The 19639-nt window shown below is 38.5% G+C and overlaps 1 protein-coding gene across 1 annotated transcript; it reads right to left on the bottom strand.

The window, feature by feature from the left end:
• Positions 1-203: 203 nt before the first annotated feature.
• LOC110758321 (putative WRKY transcription factor 11) lies at positions 204-1594 on the bottom strand. The gene is made up of 3 exons (XM_021960149.2): positions 943-1594; positions 729-854; positions 204-604 (listed from the first exon to the last, which is right to left on the bottom strand). Exons 1-3 carry the CDS (start codon positions 1509-1511, stop codon positions 439-441), a joined length of 861 nt encoding a protein of 286 aa, XP_021815841.1. The 5' UTR covers positions 1512-1594; the 3' UTR covers positions 204-438.
• Positions 1595-19639: the final 18045 nt, after the last annotated feature.

Here is a 19639-nt window from a genome sequence, read left to right on the forward strand (position 1 = left end):
ATTGACTTTCTCATATAAAACGACATCGAAATTAAACAACAGAAGATTATTATTCTAATGCGCACCCACCCCACCCCCCACTCCTTTTGACTTTTTGCGCGTGCAACCAGGATTTGAACCAAAAGAATCTAATTCTCCATCCACCAACAATAAATTTCGAATCAAAAGATTTGATTAAATTGAATAAATAAATTCAATATATCTAATATTCAAAAGTACCAACAAAATTATATTCCATTTCCTTCTTTCACTTTCACTTTCACCCTTCTTTTCTTTCATAATTTACATCGAACCCCTCCCATTCCCATTACACCGTATATTTGATTTTGACATTGGATATTTTTTCCCTTTGACTTTCTGCTCGGGCATACTAACGTCCCTTGCAGTGCCACGGCGCGCTTTCAACGGTCATGATGGACGCAACATGTGGACCGGATTTCAGGTTGACTGGAAAACAAGGCCCACAGAGCCTGCTGTGATGGAAGGGTGCGGGTGACGGTGCTCGCCTTCGTAAGTAACGACGAGCATAGTGGGGTCGTCTTGTGCTCTCTCCACGTGTTTCCTCGCTGGACACCCTCTCACGCTACTACACTTGTAATACCCTCTGCAAACCAAAAAGCAAATAAAATATCATTAATAAAAGGGACCAAAAAAAACATTGAGATCTGTGTTTGACTTTGAAACCTTCAACCCGATGTGCGGCTGAGATTAAAAGAGTAGAATAATACCTCGGGTAAGGCGAGCCCTTGATTGGCTTTTGACCGTACTTTCTCCAGGAGAATTCATCCGAAGGTATATCGGCGATTTTTGAACTAATCGCCGGCACTCTAATCGTCCTCTTAACCTTAGACTTCCTGCAAATAATTGAAATAAATTTAATTTAATATAAAAAAATTCAAAGATGAAGAAAAATCTTGAGCTAAAAATGCACAAAATCAGTACCTTCTTTTAGAGCAATGGCAGCGGCCGGACGACGACGTTTTAGCTGCGACGTCGTTATCGTGGCACCGTTTCCGGTGAGATTGGGAGAGAGGAGGTTTCCCGGCTGAGAAAGCCGGCGCCGGTGGCGCGAGAATTGACGAGATGGCTTTACCGTTCGAAACGCTTCCGTCTCCGATTGTGATGGAGGACAAAAACGACGACGTCGTGGAGATTGGCGGGGAGAGAGTGAGAGAGTCGTCGTTGTTGGACTTAGGGACAGAAAAAGCACTCGAAATCGTCTGAGGCTTGGGTTGGACCGGTTGGACCGGGGTGGAGGATTGATTGGCCGGTCCGCGGCGGAACCGAGCGTGACCGGTCCGGTTCAAGACGGAGATGAGCTGCTTGAACTTGGAGACTGTGAAGTCGGTGATTTCTCGGCAGTCGAGGGGGGTTTGGGTTTGGGTTTGGGAAGGGGTTTGATTCGATAGGACGCGGATCAGGTGATCCATGCTCTGCAAGCCGGCGGAGGCTGCTTCTTCCATGGCCGTCCGATCGTCTATCCTTGAGAACCCGACGAGATCAATAGCCATTGACGCTGGCTAGGCTTTGAAAAGAGAGAGAGACTCAAGGGAGACTTAAAGAGAGGAGGATGGGTTTGGAATTGGGGGAGATTGAGAGAGGGGAGTGGGGGGTTATAAAAGAAATGGAAAGTAGGTACAAAAGTCAAAGGTTTGATCCAACGGTGGAGATTGGTTTGGATTTTTTTCTTCTAAATTTAATTTTGCATGGCACATGATGACATGAAGATAAAATAGGAGCTATTCAGGTCTAAAGGAGCTGGTGATGGACCCCACAGTTGGGCAAAGAGGGTTCTGCGTGTAAACGCACTGACTGCCTTTTTCAATTTTTGGGATTATCAAATTATCAAATCCTCAATTTCTTGAAGATTACCGTATCTTTTATTTTAATTGCAGTTTTTGTCAGAATCATTTAGAGTCAAATATGTGATTTATTATTTGCTTATGTCAAGTTGGTTAGAGCAGATGTGTTCCGAATTCGAATCCTTCTTTTTCGTAATTTAGATTAAATTAAGGTAGAATATCGCTTGTATAAAAAATAAATGTGATTTATTATGGGGTTAAGGGATTTATTCATAATGTCAAATGGGTGGTTTTGTTAGGGTTGAAAAAGTCTAAGCCAAATTGGGTTTTGTGCAAAAGTAATCAGTAAAGATTCTTGCTCACAGTGAATAAAAGATTATTCTGGCAGTATATTTTTTTAGGTGGGCAAGGGCCAAAGGCGCTCTCACACAGTGGCTTATGTTGACTTGTTCATGTACTCAAATCAAGTAGATGTTTAAATAATCAACCAAAGCACATTTGAATCCAGCAGTCTTCAACCCAATAAACAATAATCATTAAGAACAAAACAATAACCATCATGCTTATGTTTGCAAGTTGCAAATAAACAAACCAAAGAAAAGTAACTCCACCATCCTATGTGTTTAGCCTTTACCTTTCTTTCTACTTGTACATTTTTATATTTGGCTATAAAATGTTCATGTGTGTAGGATCTATCATAGAACCTCTAGATTAATGATTGAAAATCGTCTATGCAACGTTAGGCGATTATGCGTACAATTTGCGTCCTTCTCACATATACACTGTATCATCCTATCAAAGTGTTATGGGAGTTCGAACATGAAATCACTGATCTGCGAATAAAGGGCATTTTACATTGGACTAGACTCCGGTGGCTATTTTAAACTTGTCAATGAAGAAACTAGTTACTTTCTTGGTTTGGTGTTGATAATTGAAGAGACTATAATGTGAATTGACTTTTTTTTCTGTTGCAAAACTTAGAGTCAAAGGCTAGTTGGTCTACTCTCTACAATTTAAACAGCAAATGCAAACATGGAAAACGCTTATTGTTTTTCTTTTTCCTCATCACGAGTATTTGACCAATTTCAGAACTTTCCTCATCGTTCCACGCAATATATAAACCCAAATTCCAAACTAAACGCTACGTTTCATGAATGAAAGAAATGTGCTGGTGGTGGCTGGTGGTGGGGGTCCCACGAATTTGAAAAATTTTGACAACCACGACGAAGTAAACGTGATAGAGCAGGAACCTAGGTGGCGGGTGGGCCCCGCTACGTGACTAACGTTTCGTCTCCGATTCGTTTTTCGTTTGCCGGGTTTGACTTTTTTTTTTAGTGAGTGAAATTGTTGACCCGATTTCCATTTTCTGCGTGCTGCTTTGCTTTATTTTGGGTTGGGACTTGGGACTTTTGTTGCACCGTCCGATGAGTCTTCGCTCATCCAACGGCTGCGTAGCACTGTTAGTGGTTGACCAAAGAATTAATTAATTATTCTAATGAATGCGCATATGAAGTGGAGATTTCCTTTACGGACGCGTGCTTTAGAATTTCAACCATTTGAGAGACAGGTAGAAATTTTGCGTCAAAAGAATATTATGCATGGTCGAGTAAGAAGGGGGCCGTGGGTTTCTTAATCAAATCTTAATTATTAAATAATCACAATGGTCATTGACCAAAAAAAATTAATAATCACAATGGTCGAGGCTTTCTCTTGTTCTAATCTAATCCATCATTTGTGAAATATATGATGAAGAAAAATTATTATACCTAGTGACTGCCAAAAGAAATTATTATTCCTAAAAGAGTTATTTACACTAACTCCCCTTTAAGGTTTTCGGCTTTTTCATTAAATCCCTTAAGATTTTTGAAATTACACGAACATCCTCTTAGGTTTCAGTTTGATTTCACAAAACTCATTTTCATTGATTTTTCATTAAAAGATTTATGATTTTATAAATAAATAAAATTCTTCAAAAGACAGAGTTGGTCTTTGAGATTAGATTGCATATATATTAATTGAGGTTAATTTTTTATTTGCATAAGTTTTTTTCAATGAAATTATCAATTTTTGGACGAACAATCAACAAAAAGACGTTTTGTGAAAACAAACTGAAACCTTATAGGGTGTTCGTGGGGTTTTGTGAAAACACCAAAACCCTGAAGGAGTGTTAGTGTAAATAACTCTTCTTAAAATCAAGTTTTTTAAATTAATTTTTTCTTCTCCAAAGAGAGAGAAAAAAAAAACCTCTTTTTGTTAATGAAAATATAATGTATAATCTTGCGCGTCTTAGCTCTTCCTCTTTAGATTTTATTCCATAGTTGTAATGTGAACATTTTCCCTCATAGTCTAAATCACAACTAAGGAAATTGAGCAATACTGGACTTGGCTGCTCACCCGTTGCGTTCGGCTGTTGACCCAGTTTGAACATCCTCCAGACCCAAAATTTACGAAAAATCATTCTATTTTGAAAAATTCACCAAAAAATGATACACTCTTTTTAACGTGCATTTCATACTACGACTTTAAATTCACAATTTGACCTCAAGAAAAATAAAATCATTTCTAAGTTCCACAATTAATGCTACTACATAATTTCATTTTAACTAAAGTAAGTCAAAATTGAAATTATGATATGGGACTCACCACCTTTAACAATGAAAATTGGAAATTGAGAACTGAAAAATGGAATGGTTATGAAATTGTGAAAACCCGTATTTTAAAATTCTATGTTTGGGAAATTAAATGTTTTGCTATCTATTTAGTTTATAATTTATATATATTTAATTAATTATATATAGTTGTCTTGGTACATGTTATACTTTCTTAAAAATTATCAATAATAAGTTTATGCTTTAAATAAATATCCGAATATGTTTTGTTAGCCTTACCTCGTTGCACCTCCTGCATGTTAATACTTGGTGGCTAAGTTTAAAGAATTGTAGTGATCAACTTTGATCATATTAATGATAGACACGTCCACTTTATTATAGTCAACTTAGAAGCACTATCACCTTGTGAGTTGTCATCTTTATATCTTGAATTTGCTGAGCTTGAAACATCTCCTGCTATAATTTCTTATAGCTGGCAGCATTACATTCATATTCACATGAAAATTGACACCACCTACTTGATATGCCGACATTCCCCTTATCTCATCTTTAGTGAACTCTTATTTGTACTATAAATAGGAGCCTATTTCACTACTAATTCAATACAACAACTTAGAGACATTGCATGCAAATGCAAGGTAATAGAGAGATGCAAGGAAAGATGATATTGGAGGAGATTGAGAGCTTGCTTGTGTTTTAGGAGCTATACTTTGGAATCGAGGTAGGAGATTTCTTGGGGGCCTTTATGGATATTAATTTAATTAAAGTTCACCAGCATTATATTATGCGTGGTATTACAATTTGGTTGGTATTCTTTGTTATTGGGTGTTTACGTGTTGTTAATCATCATTATATTATTTTATTAATATTGACATGTTCATATGTTATCGGAGATGGCTGGAATTCTTGGGTTTATAAAGAAAGTATGGAAAAAAGGGTAATGAGAAGGATCTTTTGTGTAGTTGAGTTGACCATTATAGGGACTAAGTTCAGGTGAGCTCGTGTGCACAGTAGAATAGGATATCGACAGTATAATTGTCGATTGGGTGATTTGGGCTTGGAGATCAATGGCTTAGGCAAGACGACTAGCAAAAGGGAAATTATGGGATGATTGAGATGGGTGTTAGTTTATATACTAGGGCATTCGGAATCACAGTGGTAAAATGCATGGTATGAGACATGCAGATTTGCTTGCCCTATTATATAGATTAACGGGTTGGGTAAAATTGAAGCTCATTCATGCATTATTATTTTTATATGTTATGTGATTGCATGTCACTCAGTAATCTACTATGGTAAGATCTCATATCCCTATTGAGCAATGGTTGCTCATCCCTCACCATGTTTTATTTTTCAGATGAATTAGTGGGTAAAACAAAGACTAAACTAGTTGAGGCTGAATTAGATGTGAGTGATAGAGCATTTTTATAACAAAAGTTAATTTTTTTTTTAGGTGAGACCCAAGGGTATTCACCGCCGACAGCAATGACTAATCCCTTTCGCCGCGGGAGCTTTCCCAACAAAAGTTAATTTTTAAACCCTATTTCGACTTCTTTTTATTTTATTTTCTCATGCATCAGGCGCAGGGTTTCCACCGACCCCCGGGTGGTGACAGAAATGGTCACTAAGAGTTTCTTGTTGCTATCCCTTTATGAACTATTACTCTTCTTTATTATACAATATGAATTTGCCAATACATTCTATATCAAAACTGTTTTCCTTGTATAATACATCTTTTGCTTTTATTATTGTTAAAAAAATTCAGTTTGCATATAGAGAGCTTCAGTTGAGGGATCTCTCATATAAGCTTATTTGAGGGACACCATTATAGGGCCGACTCATATTATATTTTAATGACATGAACCGTCTATTTTCAAGTATATTCATTTAAAGATTATCTTTGCATACTTTACTTGAATCTGAATCCATTTGACAACTTAATCAAATGTGTTTTATTTTAATATTTTCTTGATGCACCGTGTTCATTGATTTTGTTGGCCACAACTAGACGTTTTAGTGGTGCCTAATTTGTCTAATTTCTTGTAAGGATGATCTATAAATGAAGACTTGGAAAATAGACGATTTAGATTGTTATAAAAGAAAATTTAGTGGGCCCCAGCATATATATTGATTTCTTATAAGAATGATCTATAAATGAAGACTTAAAAAATAGACCAATGTCCTCTTTCCTGTTATCTGCCAACTCTCTCTTTCATCAGACCCAAAAACCTTCTTGCTCCTCTGTTTCTTTCCCTCTATCTCTCAATTTTTTTTTGCTTTAACCGCTCGAAGTCTTATCTCTTGATCTTCTAATGAGACTCGAAGAATTGTACAATAATTATGAAGATTTTTGTTTGCTGTAGTACTATTTTCTTTTTTGTCGAAGACAATTCCATTCCAAACGCTAGAGAGCAAAAGGGAAACACAGCCAGACTGAAAACAAAGAAAGCTCTAGGCAAAACACGCCCAGCAAGCAAGAAACATACAAACTAAGAAAATCCTACATATTAGGTGAAAAGTCCCAATTTTTCATTGGTTTTTCATCTTTTTTTTTTTTTTTAAATGCTAAGTTGGGTTACCTTTTAACAAGCTTGGATATCATGGTGAAGAAGAATGATACCCAAAAAAAATTTTGAATTCGCACAAACTTCCTTACCGCTACTATTTGTAAGACTTAAGAAATGGTGGTAAAATTGATTCGCATAACTCCAATTTAGAAGTTTTTCTTTTTACATTCTTATGTGTTAAGGCTTTTAATGGCTTGGTTCAAAGTTTGGAGTTTCATAAATGAAGCTACACAAAGCAAATAGAGAGGAGAAAATTTCAACTTTCCGAGAGGTATCGTTCAATAATTTTATTTGAAGAACACTTTTTGGTGTCTATATTATTTTAACGATCCAAACCATCTATTTTTCAAGTCTTTATTTACATATCATTCATGCAACAAGTTATACAAATTGGAAGAATTATAGTTGTGACGAACAAAATTGACGAGCACTTTGTTTCACAAAAATAGTAAAATAACAACCATTAATTTGTGGTTGAATGGATTAATATTCAAGTGTTTGCAAAGATGATCTTTGAAGAAATACATCAAAATAGACAGTTTGAAATCGCTAAAATACAATATGAAATGGCCCTACAAGAATGTATCTCAAATAATTATTTGAGAGATCTCTATAAATTTCAAATTTGTGTTATGAGTATAACTTGAGGCTGCGTCCTATGAACTATAAATTATTTGAGGAATTCCTTAAAAAAAATATATAAAAAAAAGGGAAAATAAGTAAACTTTTCTTATTGCATGCATGTTGACAGAACACGAGGAAAAGACATATTCAATAACTTAAAAGAAAAGACAAATTTGTAAATCTTGACAAGTTTAAAAAGACAACAAAACAACCTTTGCATTCTTCCACGTGCTCTCTAGTCTCTGCCGTGAGCTGACTTATTACAAAGATGATTTGCTTGCTTAGTATGGAAGAAAATACAAAATACTCATGCTCTTGCCACGTGGCCTGCTTCATGCTTTGCACTTGTGCTGTAACGTGAACCGACCTACCTACCAACCACGTACTCATTCACTTTGCCAATCGGGTCAGGTGGGGCTGAATTCGGCCAACCCGACCCATTGTACAACTTACCAACTCAACCGACTTCCTAAAATGTTATTAGGGTAAATTACTCAAATGGTTCCCAAATTTATACGTGATTTACATTTTGAGGCATCAATTAAATTATTCGTTCAAATTGTCCATCAACTCTATATTAATTGCTCCATTGGTCCTACCGTCTAATTTTCTGTTAAATTTAACCAAATTTTAGGGTAAATAATGACCAATTTGCTCTCATATTTAACGGAAATATTGACAGAATGTAACGGTAGGACCATTGGAGCAAATAATATAGAGTTGATGGACCATTTAAACGAATAATTTAATTGAGACCCCAAAATGTAAATCGCGTATAAATTTGGAGACCATTTGAGTAATTTATCAAACCTCCTTTCTTTTCTTTGCACAATCTAGACACTTGTGCATTTTAGACAAACAACAGAACTTTTGGTTTTTGAAAAACCCTACCAATACCGAAAACCAAACTGATCGATAATTTAATTGTCAATTAATTTGAGTTGAATGCTCACATTTTAACCAATGAATTCCTTTTAATTTCCTTTGTTGTGTTACTGCATGTTTTGCCGAAATGAGGAAGTTGGGGCTGAAACTCTGAAAGTAACGGACGTATTTGGTCAAAGAAGTAGAAAGCAGAGCAATAAGCACACGCACATTCCCATAATATATTTGTATTGAAGTCGGCTGCTGGCATGGCATGGCCCAACTGATCTATCCTATGTAGAGACACTTGGATTTTGCTCCTCTGGATTGACAACACGTGCAGCTTTCCATATTTAAAGCTACCTTGACCAACTACCAAATTAATCCAACCATCTTGAACGAACGAAACTGCTATGAAAGAATGATGCTAATGGGGAAACCTACTTTGACTATATTAATTCCACCATTAAGCAAAAACCAAAATCAATGAACCTCTAAAACTAATTACAAAACCTAAAATGCGATGAGAGAAAATAATCCCACCATTACAGAAGGGTTGGGTTCATAGGATGGCATCAATTTTAATCAGTAGGAGTTCTTAGGTATTTAACTCGTCATCGCATCCAAACCTGAAATTTACTTCAACAAAATGGAGATAAATATCACTAAATCAAAAGTTAGTTGGTAAGTTAGATTTAGAAACGCACATAAAGTTACAATTCAAAAACCAATCCAATTTAGGACCTGAACTCTAATTGCCTTTAAACAGGAGTGAGATTATGATCAGTAATCAACTTGAGTCAAATATATGCAAAGACACTCAGGAACTTGATACAAATTAAGAAACTCAGATTCTCCCTGTGATTTTCTCTTCCATTTTGATGGGAAATCCTTCTTCTTCTTCTTCCTTTTCTTGCTCTATTCTTTACCTATTAGTTTCATTTTCTTTAATTTAAGCTGATACGGAGCATCTAAGGCTATGTACAGAAAACTTCTGCAACACTCAACAGGCACACAATGCCTCTATAATCCAACCCATCCACTCATATTTAGCATAAAATCTCTCACTCGTAATTATAGACAATGTTACCAATTTGCAATATTACTTTATTTTCCACAAGTTATAGATGTCTTTTATGTATTAAACCAAAAGATAAAGGAAAAAGAAAGATATATAGCAGCTAGCTAGCCAGCCTTCTCCAAAATCTTATGCACAGATATGTACACAAATTTGCATGTAAAAACTATTCCGTTGTTATTTTGTGGTCAGAATAATCTGCCACAGCCACCGTTGTTTCTGCATTTCACATGAAGAAGATACTCTCTCTCTCTCTCTCTCTCTCTCTCTCTCTCTCTCTCTCTCTCATAAACGCTTGATAGTCTCAAAACAATTTTGCTCTAGGTCTCGTGACGACATTGTGATAACAGAAGAGGTATTTGGAAAACAAAGGAAGAAGAAGACTGAAAAATAGAGAGAATACATTGAGATTTTCTGTATCTTTTTCACTGAATGAATATTACAATGCAAAGTTTACCTGATATACAATTGTAAGGACTGAAGGCTTAATTAACAGCCATGCTTAACAGATGCCAACACTAACACGTGAATAGCACGTGGGTATTCTAACAATACTAAACTAACTTGAGCTGAGGTGTTCATCTATCATTCCCCCTCAAATCCAGCTGGGTTCCCAAGCCGCAAATTACCACAATGCTTTGTGAAGATTGGACTATGTAACCCTTTTGTAAATATGTCTGCAACCTGTTCATCTGTTGGAATATACTACATGGAGAGATCTCTTCTTTGTACTCTTTCTCTAACAAAGTGAAAGTCTATATCAAGATGTTTGATCCGTGAGTGAAACACAGGATTAGAACTCAATGCTAGAGCAGAAAGGTTGTCACAATGTATAGTAGGAGGCTAAGGTAGAAAACACTTTCAAATCAAGCAAAACTTGTCGAATCCAGGCCAAATCTACTGCTGTATGAGCCAATGCTCTGTATTCTGCTTCGGTTGAACTCCGTGAGACTGAGTTCTGTTTCTTAGATTGCCAAGATATAGGATTATGAGCTAAGAAAACCACAAAACCAGTGATAGATCGTCTAGTACTTATATATGCTGCCCAATCCGCATCACTGTAAGCATTAAGTTCCCAAGCACCACTAGTAATGGTAAGTCCATGATCCAAGGTACCTTGAAGATAGCGCAAAATCCTCTTAACTAACTGAAAATGTAACTCTGAAGGAGTTGTCATGAACTGACATACTGTGTTAACAGCATAAGAGATTTCAGGTCTGGTAAATGTTAAATATTGTAATGCACCAACAATGCTTCTGTAGATTGTAGGATCAGTCAAAGCATCACGTTTAGTCTATAACAGTTGACCATGTGGTTTACAAGGGGTAGTACAAGGTCGGCATGAACTCAGACCAGCCTTAGCAAGCAAATCTTTGGCATATTTAGCCTGGTTAACAAAGATATCTCCAGCTGTATTATAAGAAATCTGTAATCCAAAGAAATATTTCAACTTCCCCATATCTTTCATATCAAAAGCTAAGCTTAATTCATCAACAACTTTTTGCACCAAAGCTACCTTTGAACCAGTCAATATTATATCATCCACGTATAAGAGAAGGATCACAATATCTGAACCTAGATGCGTCACAAATAAGCTAGGGTCAAAGTGAGATGATTCAAAACCAATGGCTGGAAGATAACCTGTGAATTTGGCATTCCAAGCCCTTGGAGCTTGCTTAAGACCATAAAGAGATTTTCGTAACTTGCAAACATAATTGAGATGTTTTGGATCCTCAAAACCTTGTGGCTGACACATATAGACTTCTTCCTCAAGATCACCATGTAAAAATGCGTTCTTAACATCAAGTTGACGGAGTGACCATCGATTCATTGCTGCAATATTTAATATCAACCTTACTGTGGTGTGTCTGACCACAGGCTAAAAGTTTCACTGAAATCCAGTCTAGGAGCTTGGCTGAAGCCTTGGGCAACTAATCTTGCCTTATATCTAGCCAAAGTACCATCTGAGTTTTTCTTAATTTGATATACCCATCGACCTTCATAGCTTGAATCCAATGAACAGATTGAGAAGCAACCTTATAAGTGGCTGGTTCAGCAGCATCATGTAGAACAGTAAGAGTGGTATGATAGCACTGATAATCTTCAAACTATTTAGACTTAACGATACTTGCCTTTGATCTAGTCTGCATAGCATGAGTGTTAAAAGAAGGAGACACAGAACTAGAGATAGAAGGGGAGGCAGGCAAGAGAGCTTGGAGTTGCTGATCATTAATCACAGATAAGACTGAATCACTGGAAGACAAGGCAGGATTCTCAGTAGATTCTAAAGATGAAATAGAAACACTCTGTGAACTATGATTTTGTGAAGAAACATGTTGAGGAGATATAGAACCAGATATATCACTAGGATTTAAGACTTGTATACATGGAGGAAGTGAAACACAAATTGGTAAAGGCTGAGTCTTGGAAGAGCATGAAACTGGAATTGAATCTACTGAGATGGAATGAGACTTAAAAGGAAAAACAGTTTCATCATGAATGACATGTCTAGAAACAATAAACCTTACGGTGGATCTATTGAACAAATGACCCCTTTATAACCTTGAGAATATCCCATAAAAACACATTGAGCTGTTCTTGGCTGAAGCTTATGTTCATTATAAGGTCTGAGATATGGGTAAACTGCAGTACCAAAAATCCTAAAAGATTTAATATCAGGAGCCTTGCCATACAAGCTTTGAAAAGGAGACTGATATCTTAAAACTGAACTAGGCATAAGATTGATGAGATAAGCAGCATGAGCAACTAAATGAAACCAGAACTTATCAGGAAGAGCAGCAGCAACTAGTAAAGTAAGAGCAATTTCGATAATATGGTGATTCTTCCTCTCTGCCAAACCATTTTGCTGAGGGGTGTATGGACAAGAGAACTGATGAATTATCCCTTTTGAATCCAAAAAAGAAGAAAATTGCCTATAGTCTAATGAACTCACCGCCCCCATCACTTTGAAAATACTGAATAGGAGCCTTAAACTGATTAGTGACTAGAGCATAGAACTTGAGAAATTCGTCAAACACTCCAGATTTATTAAACAGTGGATAAAGCCACAAGTAACCAGTACACTCATCAATGAAACTGACATAGTATCTAAAACCATCTATAGATTTATGTCGGGAAGGACCCCATACATCACTGTGTATCCGCTGAAAAGGAACACTAGACTTAACATGATCCTTAGGAAAAGAAAGCTTGTGAATTTTATGTAAACAAGCAGTACATAGTGCTTGAGAAGTATCAGCAGAAATAGATAAAGCAGAATCTTGAAGCATTCTTTGCACAACGGTATTTGTTGGATGCCCTAACCTTTGATGCCAGATAGAGACGTTGACATGTTGTCCAAGATATGCAACTGGAGCTGAAGAAATAGAAGAAACACCTCGAGATCTTTGAGAAGCAGCAAGAGGAATAGGATATAAACTGTGATTACTCCTGCCTTGAAGAAGAATTGCCTTGGTTATCTTGTCTTGTATATAAAAACCAGAGACGTCAAATGTTATAAAACAATTATTGTCTTTACACAGTTGATGGACGGATAATAGATTTGCTTTGAGCTTAAGAACATGCAAAACATACGGAAATGAGTTTTATGCCCAAAGTGGATATATCATTCAAAGTATTTGATTGAGGGTTGCACACCCATGATGGATTTTATATCCAAGATTTTTTGGGGTGTAAAAAACCCAAAGCCTTGATTGAGGGCGAAACACCCTGGCTTTATTTCTAGGGAGCAAAACCCAAATTTGTTTTCAGGGTGAAATACCCAAACTTTTTTTTCCGTGGTGTACAAACCCAATGCTTTGATTTCAGGGTTTAAACCCAATGATGGATTGAACATCCGAGAAATTTTGATTCAAGGGTTGCCACGCCACATGGATTGCCATCCATTTGATTGATTAAAGGGTTGTCACCCAACATGGAGGACCTCAAGAGAGAAGCTTTGTTGCAGATGCATCTTGGATTGCTTCTGTCTTTTTTCCTCCAGCCTTTCGGCCGTTCTTTTCTGCCTTCATGGCCTTGCAAACATGTTTTTCTTGAAGCCTCCCTCTCTCTATAGCCTGTCGGCTGCCCCCTTTGTATTCTTTTCATTGCCTTTTATAGGCTTAGTTTGGATTAGAACCAATTAGAGGACTTTCAATTTTTTTCCCTTGAAGATCAATTGAGCCCCACAAATATCGAAACCGCCAACCTCTCTTGAGATTGGCTGGTCAAACTCCCATTTGTTCTGAACTCCTTTCTTTCAGCTAGATTACCAAGCTACAAAGGAAATGAGGGCACTTGCACGTGGGATCAACCCCACTAATCTTTGGCTTTGAAATTTGAAAAGCACATGGGATAATTGGATTTAATTGCCTTTTTTTTTTTTTTTTTTTTTTTCTTTCAAACACTTATCATCTATATTAGATAAGGGTTGCTGGACATGGGCTTAGACAAACACAACCCATGTGATTTTTTTTTGTTCAACACTCATGCCTTTTTTTTTGCTTAAATAGAATAACTTCGTGGAAAATGCTAACAACCTTTAATTATGAAAAAAAACATTATATATTTCCAAATTTACCCTTGGCAGAAACTAAAGAGTCAAAAATCCTTAGTTTTCCACTTTTTTGTTACTGCACCTGCCCTTTTTTGTTCATTTAATTTTTGCACCAGTTACTTGTGGCAGCAAACACGCTGCCAAATCTCTATCTCTCTCTTTCTCTCTACCACTATCTCTCGCATATTGGGGTGGTGAGAAATTTTTTTCTTGTCTGTCGCATATTTGTGTCTTTCGCTACCTCTATAGACCTTGTTTTTGGGGTCAAAACCTCTACAGACCCTTTGGTTTCCAAATCATGAAGAGTTGAACACTTTTTAGATTTGAGAAATTAAAAAAGAATTGTTCAATTTCATCAACGGGTAAAGAGAAGGAAGTGGGAAGGTAGGGTGAATATGTGGAGTGGATGAGGGAGATGTGGTTTTGGGGTAACGAGGGGGAGAGGAAGTGGGTCTCTTGTATATGCTTATTTGAAAGTGAAACAGACAACCAATAAACAAAATAAACACACCAAACATAACCAATAAAGAAACAAATACAACCAATGAACCAAAGTAACCGATAAAAAATTAAATTTAAAAACAGGTAGCTTAGGAAGCGTGCAAATTTTTTTTTTATGGGAAGAGAGGAACCGTGAAATTTGTTTATTGGAAGAAGAGCCTGCAATTTTTTTTATGGGAAGAAGAGTTCTTCTGGCTGAAAATAGAAACGGTTTTTTATTTTTGTTTTTGTTTTTTATATAAAGTTTGTTACACCAATGTCAATGTCTTTGCTTAATCTCGACGCAAAATCCATGCAATATATAGTTCGATATAACTTCATCTGGTTTAAATGGGATTCGGATTGGATTAGCAAATAGACGAGACACCGTTTGAAGTTTATAAGAAATACTGTTGGCTTTTTAAAAAAAAAAAATTACGGAAAATCATTACATCTAAGATCCTTAGGGATCTTAGTTCTATACATATTGTGAGAGTGATTTTCCTCCCTAGAGAATATTCGTCTTGTGATCCCTTCTTCCTCTTCGTTCCTCTTTTTCCTTGCAAAATAACATGGAGTGAAAAGACGAAAAGACCACACCCGTGGAGTGTTGGCCAAAGGCCGAAGCCTTGTGAGAGAGAGGGAGAGAGTGGCGGCAGCAAGGAGGGTGAGAGAGAATTTTCGCAGGATTTTTAGACGTACCTCATGCCTTGTGCGTGACCACATATTTATAAGGACCTTGGTGACTAGGGTTTCGGAAGAATGATCCCTCACATGGAAAGAAATTATTTTTCCCTAATTTGGAGAGATTGAATCAATTAGGGATTTGATTCTAATCAAATCCCCAATCATGGCATGAATCCCCAATTTAATCAAATAATCCCTAAATTGATGGGATTAATTATTTGACATGGGATCTTCAAATATTTGCTTTCACAAATGCCCCTATCTTTTGCATGGTGCATGGTGGCATGGAGGAGGTGCGAATTAATTGTTGGGTTGTCCCATTGCATCTGGGCTTTCCTTCTGTGACTTGGGTTGCTGATTGGAGGAGGCTTTTGACTTACTAATTTTTCTGAAATTGGGTTCCCAATTGAAATGGGCTTGGGACTCCTTGTTGGTCAGGAACCTTAATTGCTATAAATACATGACTCCTCTTCACTTCTTTTCAAATTCCAAACTCGCTTCCTCTATTTTTTGTCAGTGAGAGAGATCTTGGAGGATTGTACTGCTTGTCAAGGAGAAGAGTTGTTATGTACCCCATGGTCATTTGAGTTTTATTTTTTCCCTTCATTTCTGATTTTTGGCTGCATGGTGAGGAGGGCCAGATAGAGGACTGGTTGGTTGCCGTAATTTGGTGGTCACGTGGTGCCGACGGTTGGCAATGGGTGGCGGCAATAGTGGAGCTTGGCTGTGCGCGATGGCTCCCACTGAAGTGGGAGCACAGGGGTGGACCAGAGCTACATGGGCTGCACCTTTGCGGTTTGGGCCGCGCCTTGTTTGGTCCTTTGGGCTTGGAGGCGAGCAGGGTTAGAGGAGCAGGTGGAGTGGGCCTTGTGCACTGCGGGAGCGTGACATGGGCCGCAAGGCTAGAACAAGCAAGGCACGGGCTTGGGTTGGAATGCAGCACTGCAGGGGCTTGGCGTGCATGGGCTAAAGGCGCATTAGGCCTTTCCTACTTTAGGCTGTGCACTAGGGCTGTGTGGGCCGGGCTGGTCCAGTCCAAACAACTTTAATTTCCCTTTTTTTTTTTGCTGTTGTTTTGTTTTTGGCGTGCATGGGCTAGAGGCGCACTAGGCCTTTCCTACTTTGAGCCGTGAGCTAGGGCTGTGTGGGCTAGGCTGGGCTGGTTCGGTCCAAACAACTTTAATTTCCCTTTTTTTTATTTTATTTTAATGCTGTTGTTGTTTTGTTTTTTTTATGAACTAGGGTTTTGACTTGCACTTTTCTCCTTGGTTTTGTAACTGTTCAACGACCATGTCTTTCAATAAGAGAACCCAATCACCGAGCTCACAAGGGCCCTTGTATCTGTGGGGTGGCTCGAAAGTGTACACAGAGAGATTTGTGGCATATATGCACCATGTCACCACCGAGGCCCAATTTCAAACATGGCGTGCCACTTTCGACTTTGTCATTCCGAAGGACGTGCATGTCAAGTTGGTGGACCTCCTGACTGACGATGTGCATCGCGTGGATCCTATCCGGGCCTTAGAAGTATCTCGTTCTGTCCCTTCTATTTCTCATTAGGTTTCATGTTTCCGTTGTTGAAGTTCTTCAAGGTGGTGTTCTTTGCCATGGAGTGTGCTCCAAGCCAATGTACTTCGAATGTTTATCGGGCAATCATCTGCTTCGAAAATCTGAGCTGCTTTTTCAAGCTAGATTTGGCAGTGAGGGAATTCCTATACTTCTTCGAAGTGAGACGCTACGAGAAATATTCTCAAGTTCGCGTGTGCAACGCCAAGTTGTTAGACAGTCTAAGTTAAAAGGATCACGTGCGGCATGCTAACGTGTTGGAGGTGAGCGGCAGGTGGGAAGGTGAGGTCAACGATGGTTTGCTATTTTCTCTCACCTATTGCGATGGTATGTTGTACTTCATTGATCTGCTTCAGCTTTGTTTGAATTTTTCAGAACGTGACTAACCGACTTCTGTCTTTCATTTGCAGAAAATGACATCAACAAGAAGCTCAATCTTGATCCGAACATGCCTAAGTTTTATCAGGCCATGAACATTCCTGCCAAGTTTCGTAAGTGGCGCTGGTTGCTGTGTGAGCATCGGAAGGAGGCCGGTGATCTGCCCCTTACCGAAGATGGTTAAAGATGGAAACTATATGGCCTGGACCCAGATGATCTGCCTGTTGTTTGCTTTTCTTTAGCCCTTGGGCTGAGCATTTCCTTGCCATTTCCTGATCACTGTTAATTTGCCTGATTCCGCCCTAAGGGATGAGGTAGCGAATCTTCTGGTGCGTAGCGAACGTGACGAGATCAATCTTGCTGATCCATGGTCAGCATAGGATTTCTTTGTGGGTCTGGGAGTAGACCACCAGTGGTGAGTATATGTCAAAGTCTATTGTACCCATAATGATCGATGTTGCCTCGTTGAAGCCGGTGAACGATTTGGCAAGCTTGTAGATCTTGGGCTCTAGTCCCATATGCTGGACAACTGACAGTTGTAGGATGTTGGCCGTGCTGCCCTCGTCCATGTGAACTCGCTAAACCACAACTTGTTTAATCTAGGTGCAGATGACGAGGGCTTCATTATGTGGCAGATCCAGCCCGATCAAATCCTTCTTCTGGAAGCCGATGATAGGATCGTCCTCAATGGCTGGGTCTTTGGTTGTGACTTGAGAGACAAAAGTCGCCTACTTGATCTTTCTCTTTCTCTCCCTGGTGGTTAGCTCAAACTCCTGCGACTAGGCTAGGATCGTATTTATCCATATGACTTTTTGTAGAGGTTCCTTGGCAGTTGCGTCACAATCCTCGATTTGATGGATAGCTTTTTTTGCAATGAATTTCGTGCAATAACCATATCTTACCAGCTCTTCGAGGTGCATTTTTCAGGCAAAGCAGTCATTCGTGTAATGACTGTGCCTTCCGTGGAATGTGCAGTATTTACTAGTATCCCTCTTAGCAGGGTCCCCTCTTTGAGGCGGGGGTCTCTTTACCCAAGGCTTGTCCTTCAGTTGGGCTAGAATATGGTGAATCGAGATAGTGAACTTAGTGAAGCCCTCAGTTGCCAGGGCTCTTCATTGGGGCTGCGATCTGCGATTGGCCTCGTTCTTGTTGTTGAACTTGTTGTTCTTTTGGCTTGCTTGCCTAGCTGGTTGATCGGCTTGCTTACTTGCTTTCTTCGCGACGATACGGTCGTCATCCCAAAGTGCGTAGCACTCTGCTGTCACGAAGACTTCTGTTAGGGTTTGGCTCACAGCGATAGTCAGCTCACGGTATAGTTCGTGCTCGGCCGGCAAGCCATTCTTTAAAGCCGAGGATGCGATTCGATCATCGCATCCTATGATGTTCCCTTTTCCAGCCTTGAATCTCTTGATATACTCTCAAAGAAACTCGTTAGGCTTCTTGTGCAGATTAAATCGGTGGTCAGGTTGTTTTTTGACCAATCGATAGGAGGTGTACTCCTGTGTGAAAATGAGGGCAAACTCCTTGAAATTGTCGATTGATGTGGATGGTAGAGTGTGGAACCAATCCTGGGCTGCTCCTCGCAAGGTCATCGGAAATACCTTGCACATCTGGGTGTCGTCAACCTTGTACAGGATCATAGCAGTCTTGAAGTGCTTCAAATGGCTCTCAAGGTCAGAGTCCCCCTTGAATAGTGTGATGGACGGTGTTGTGAACCATTTCGAAGGAGTGGCCTGCTCCATTTCTTCGGTGAAGGGCGAGGAGTTCACTTGATCAACTTCCATGCTCAGGGCCTCGTCCACATTTCCCTTAAGTTGGAGACTCTGAAATCGGTCATTCACAAGCCTCTTGACATCTTCTGCCCACAGAGCTTGTGGCTCGCATCGGCGTACGGGTTAAATAAAAAAACCGTTTAAAGCTTCTGAGAAATACTATTGACTTTTTTTTTAACTACGGAAAAACATCACTTCTGAGATCCCTAGTGATCTTAGTTCTATACATATTGTGGGAGTGATTTTCCTCCCTAGAGAATATTCGTCTCATGATCCCTTCTTCCTCTTTGTTCCTCTTTCTCCCTGCAAAATAACACGGATTGAAAAGATCACACCCAGTGGGTGTTGGCCAAAGACCTTCCTCCAATGCGTAAGTCAATTAAATGATTCTAACAAGAATCACTAATTATTTAATCAAATAATTCACAAATTAATGAGATTAATTATTTAACATAGAATCGTCAAATATTTGCTTCCACACATATCCGTACAAACTTTATAATTAACATCCAACGGGAAATTGTACCATTGACTTACTGCTGGGGTTCTAAAATATTTAATTCCAATTGCCAATTGATGACTCTACATAAGAAAAGTCTTACAAGACTAAATAAATTGTAAGACTCATGAGTCATACCTAAAAGGTACGAGTGGTGC

The sequence above is a fragment of the Prunus avium genome, chromosome 1 (genome assembly GCF_965620075.1).
Source record: "Prunus avium chromosome 1, drPruAviu1.hap1.1, whole genome shotgun sequence".
Taxonomy (NCBI): domain Eukaryota; kingdom Viridiplantae; phylum Streptophyta; class Magnoliopsida; order Rosales; family Rosaceae; genus Prunus; species Prunus avium.

Coding starts and splice junctions, on each gene's coding strand:
- LOC110758321 (XM_021960149.2), bottom strand. CDS start 1,511: ATGGCTATTGATCTCGTCGGGTTCTCAAGGATAGACGATCGGACGGCC. Junction 855..942: donor TGCCATTGCTCTAAAAGAAG/GTACTGATTTTG, acceptor AATTATTTGCAG/GAAGTCTAAGGTTAAGAGGA. Junction 605..728: donor AAGGGCTCGCCTTACCCGAG/GTATTATTCTAC, acceptor TTTGGTTTGCAG/AGGGTATTACAAGTGTAGTA.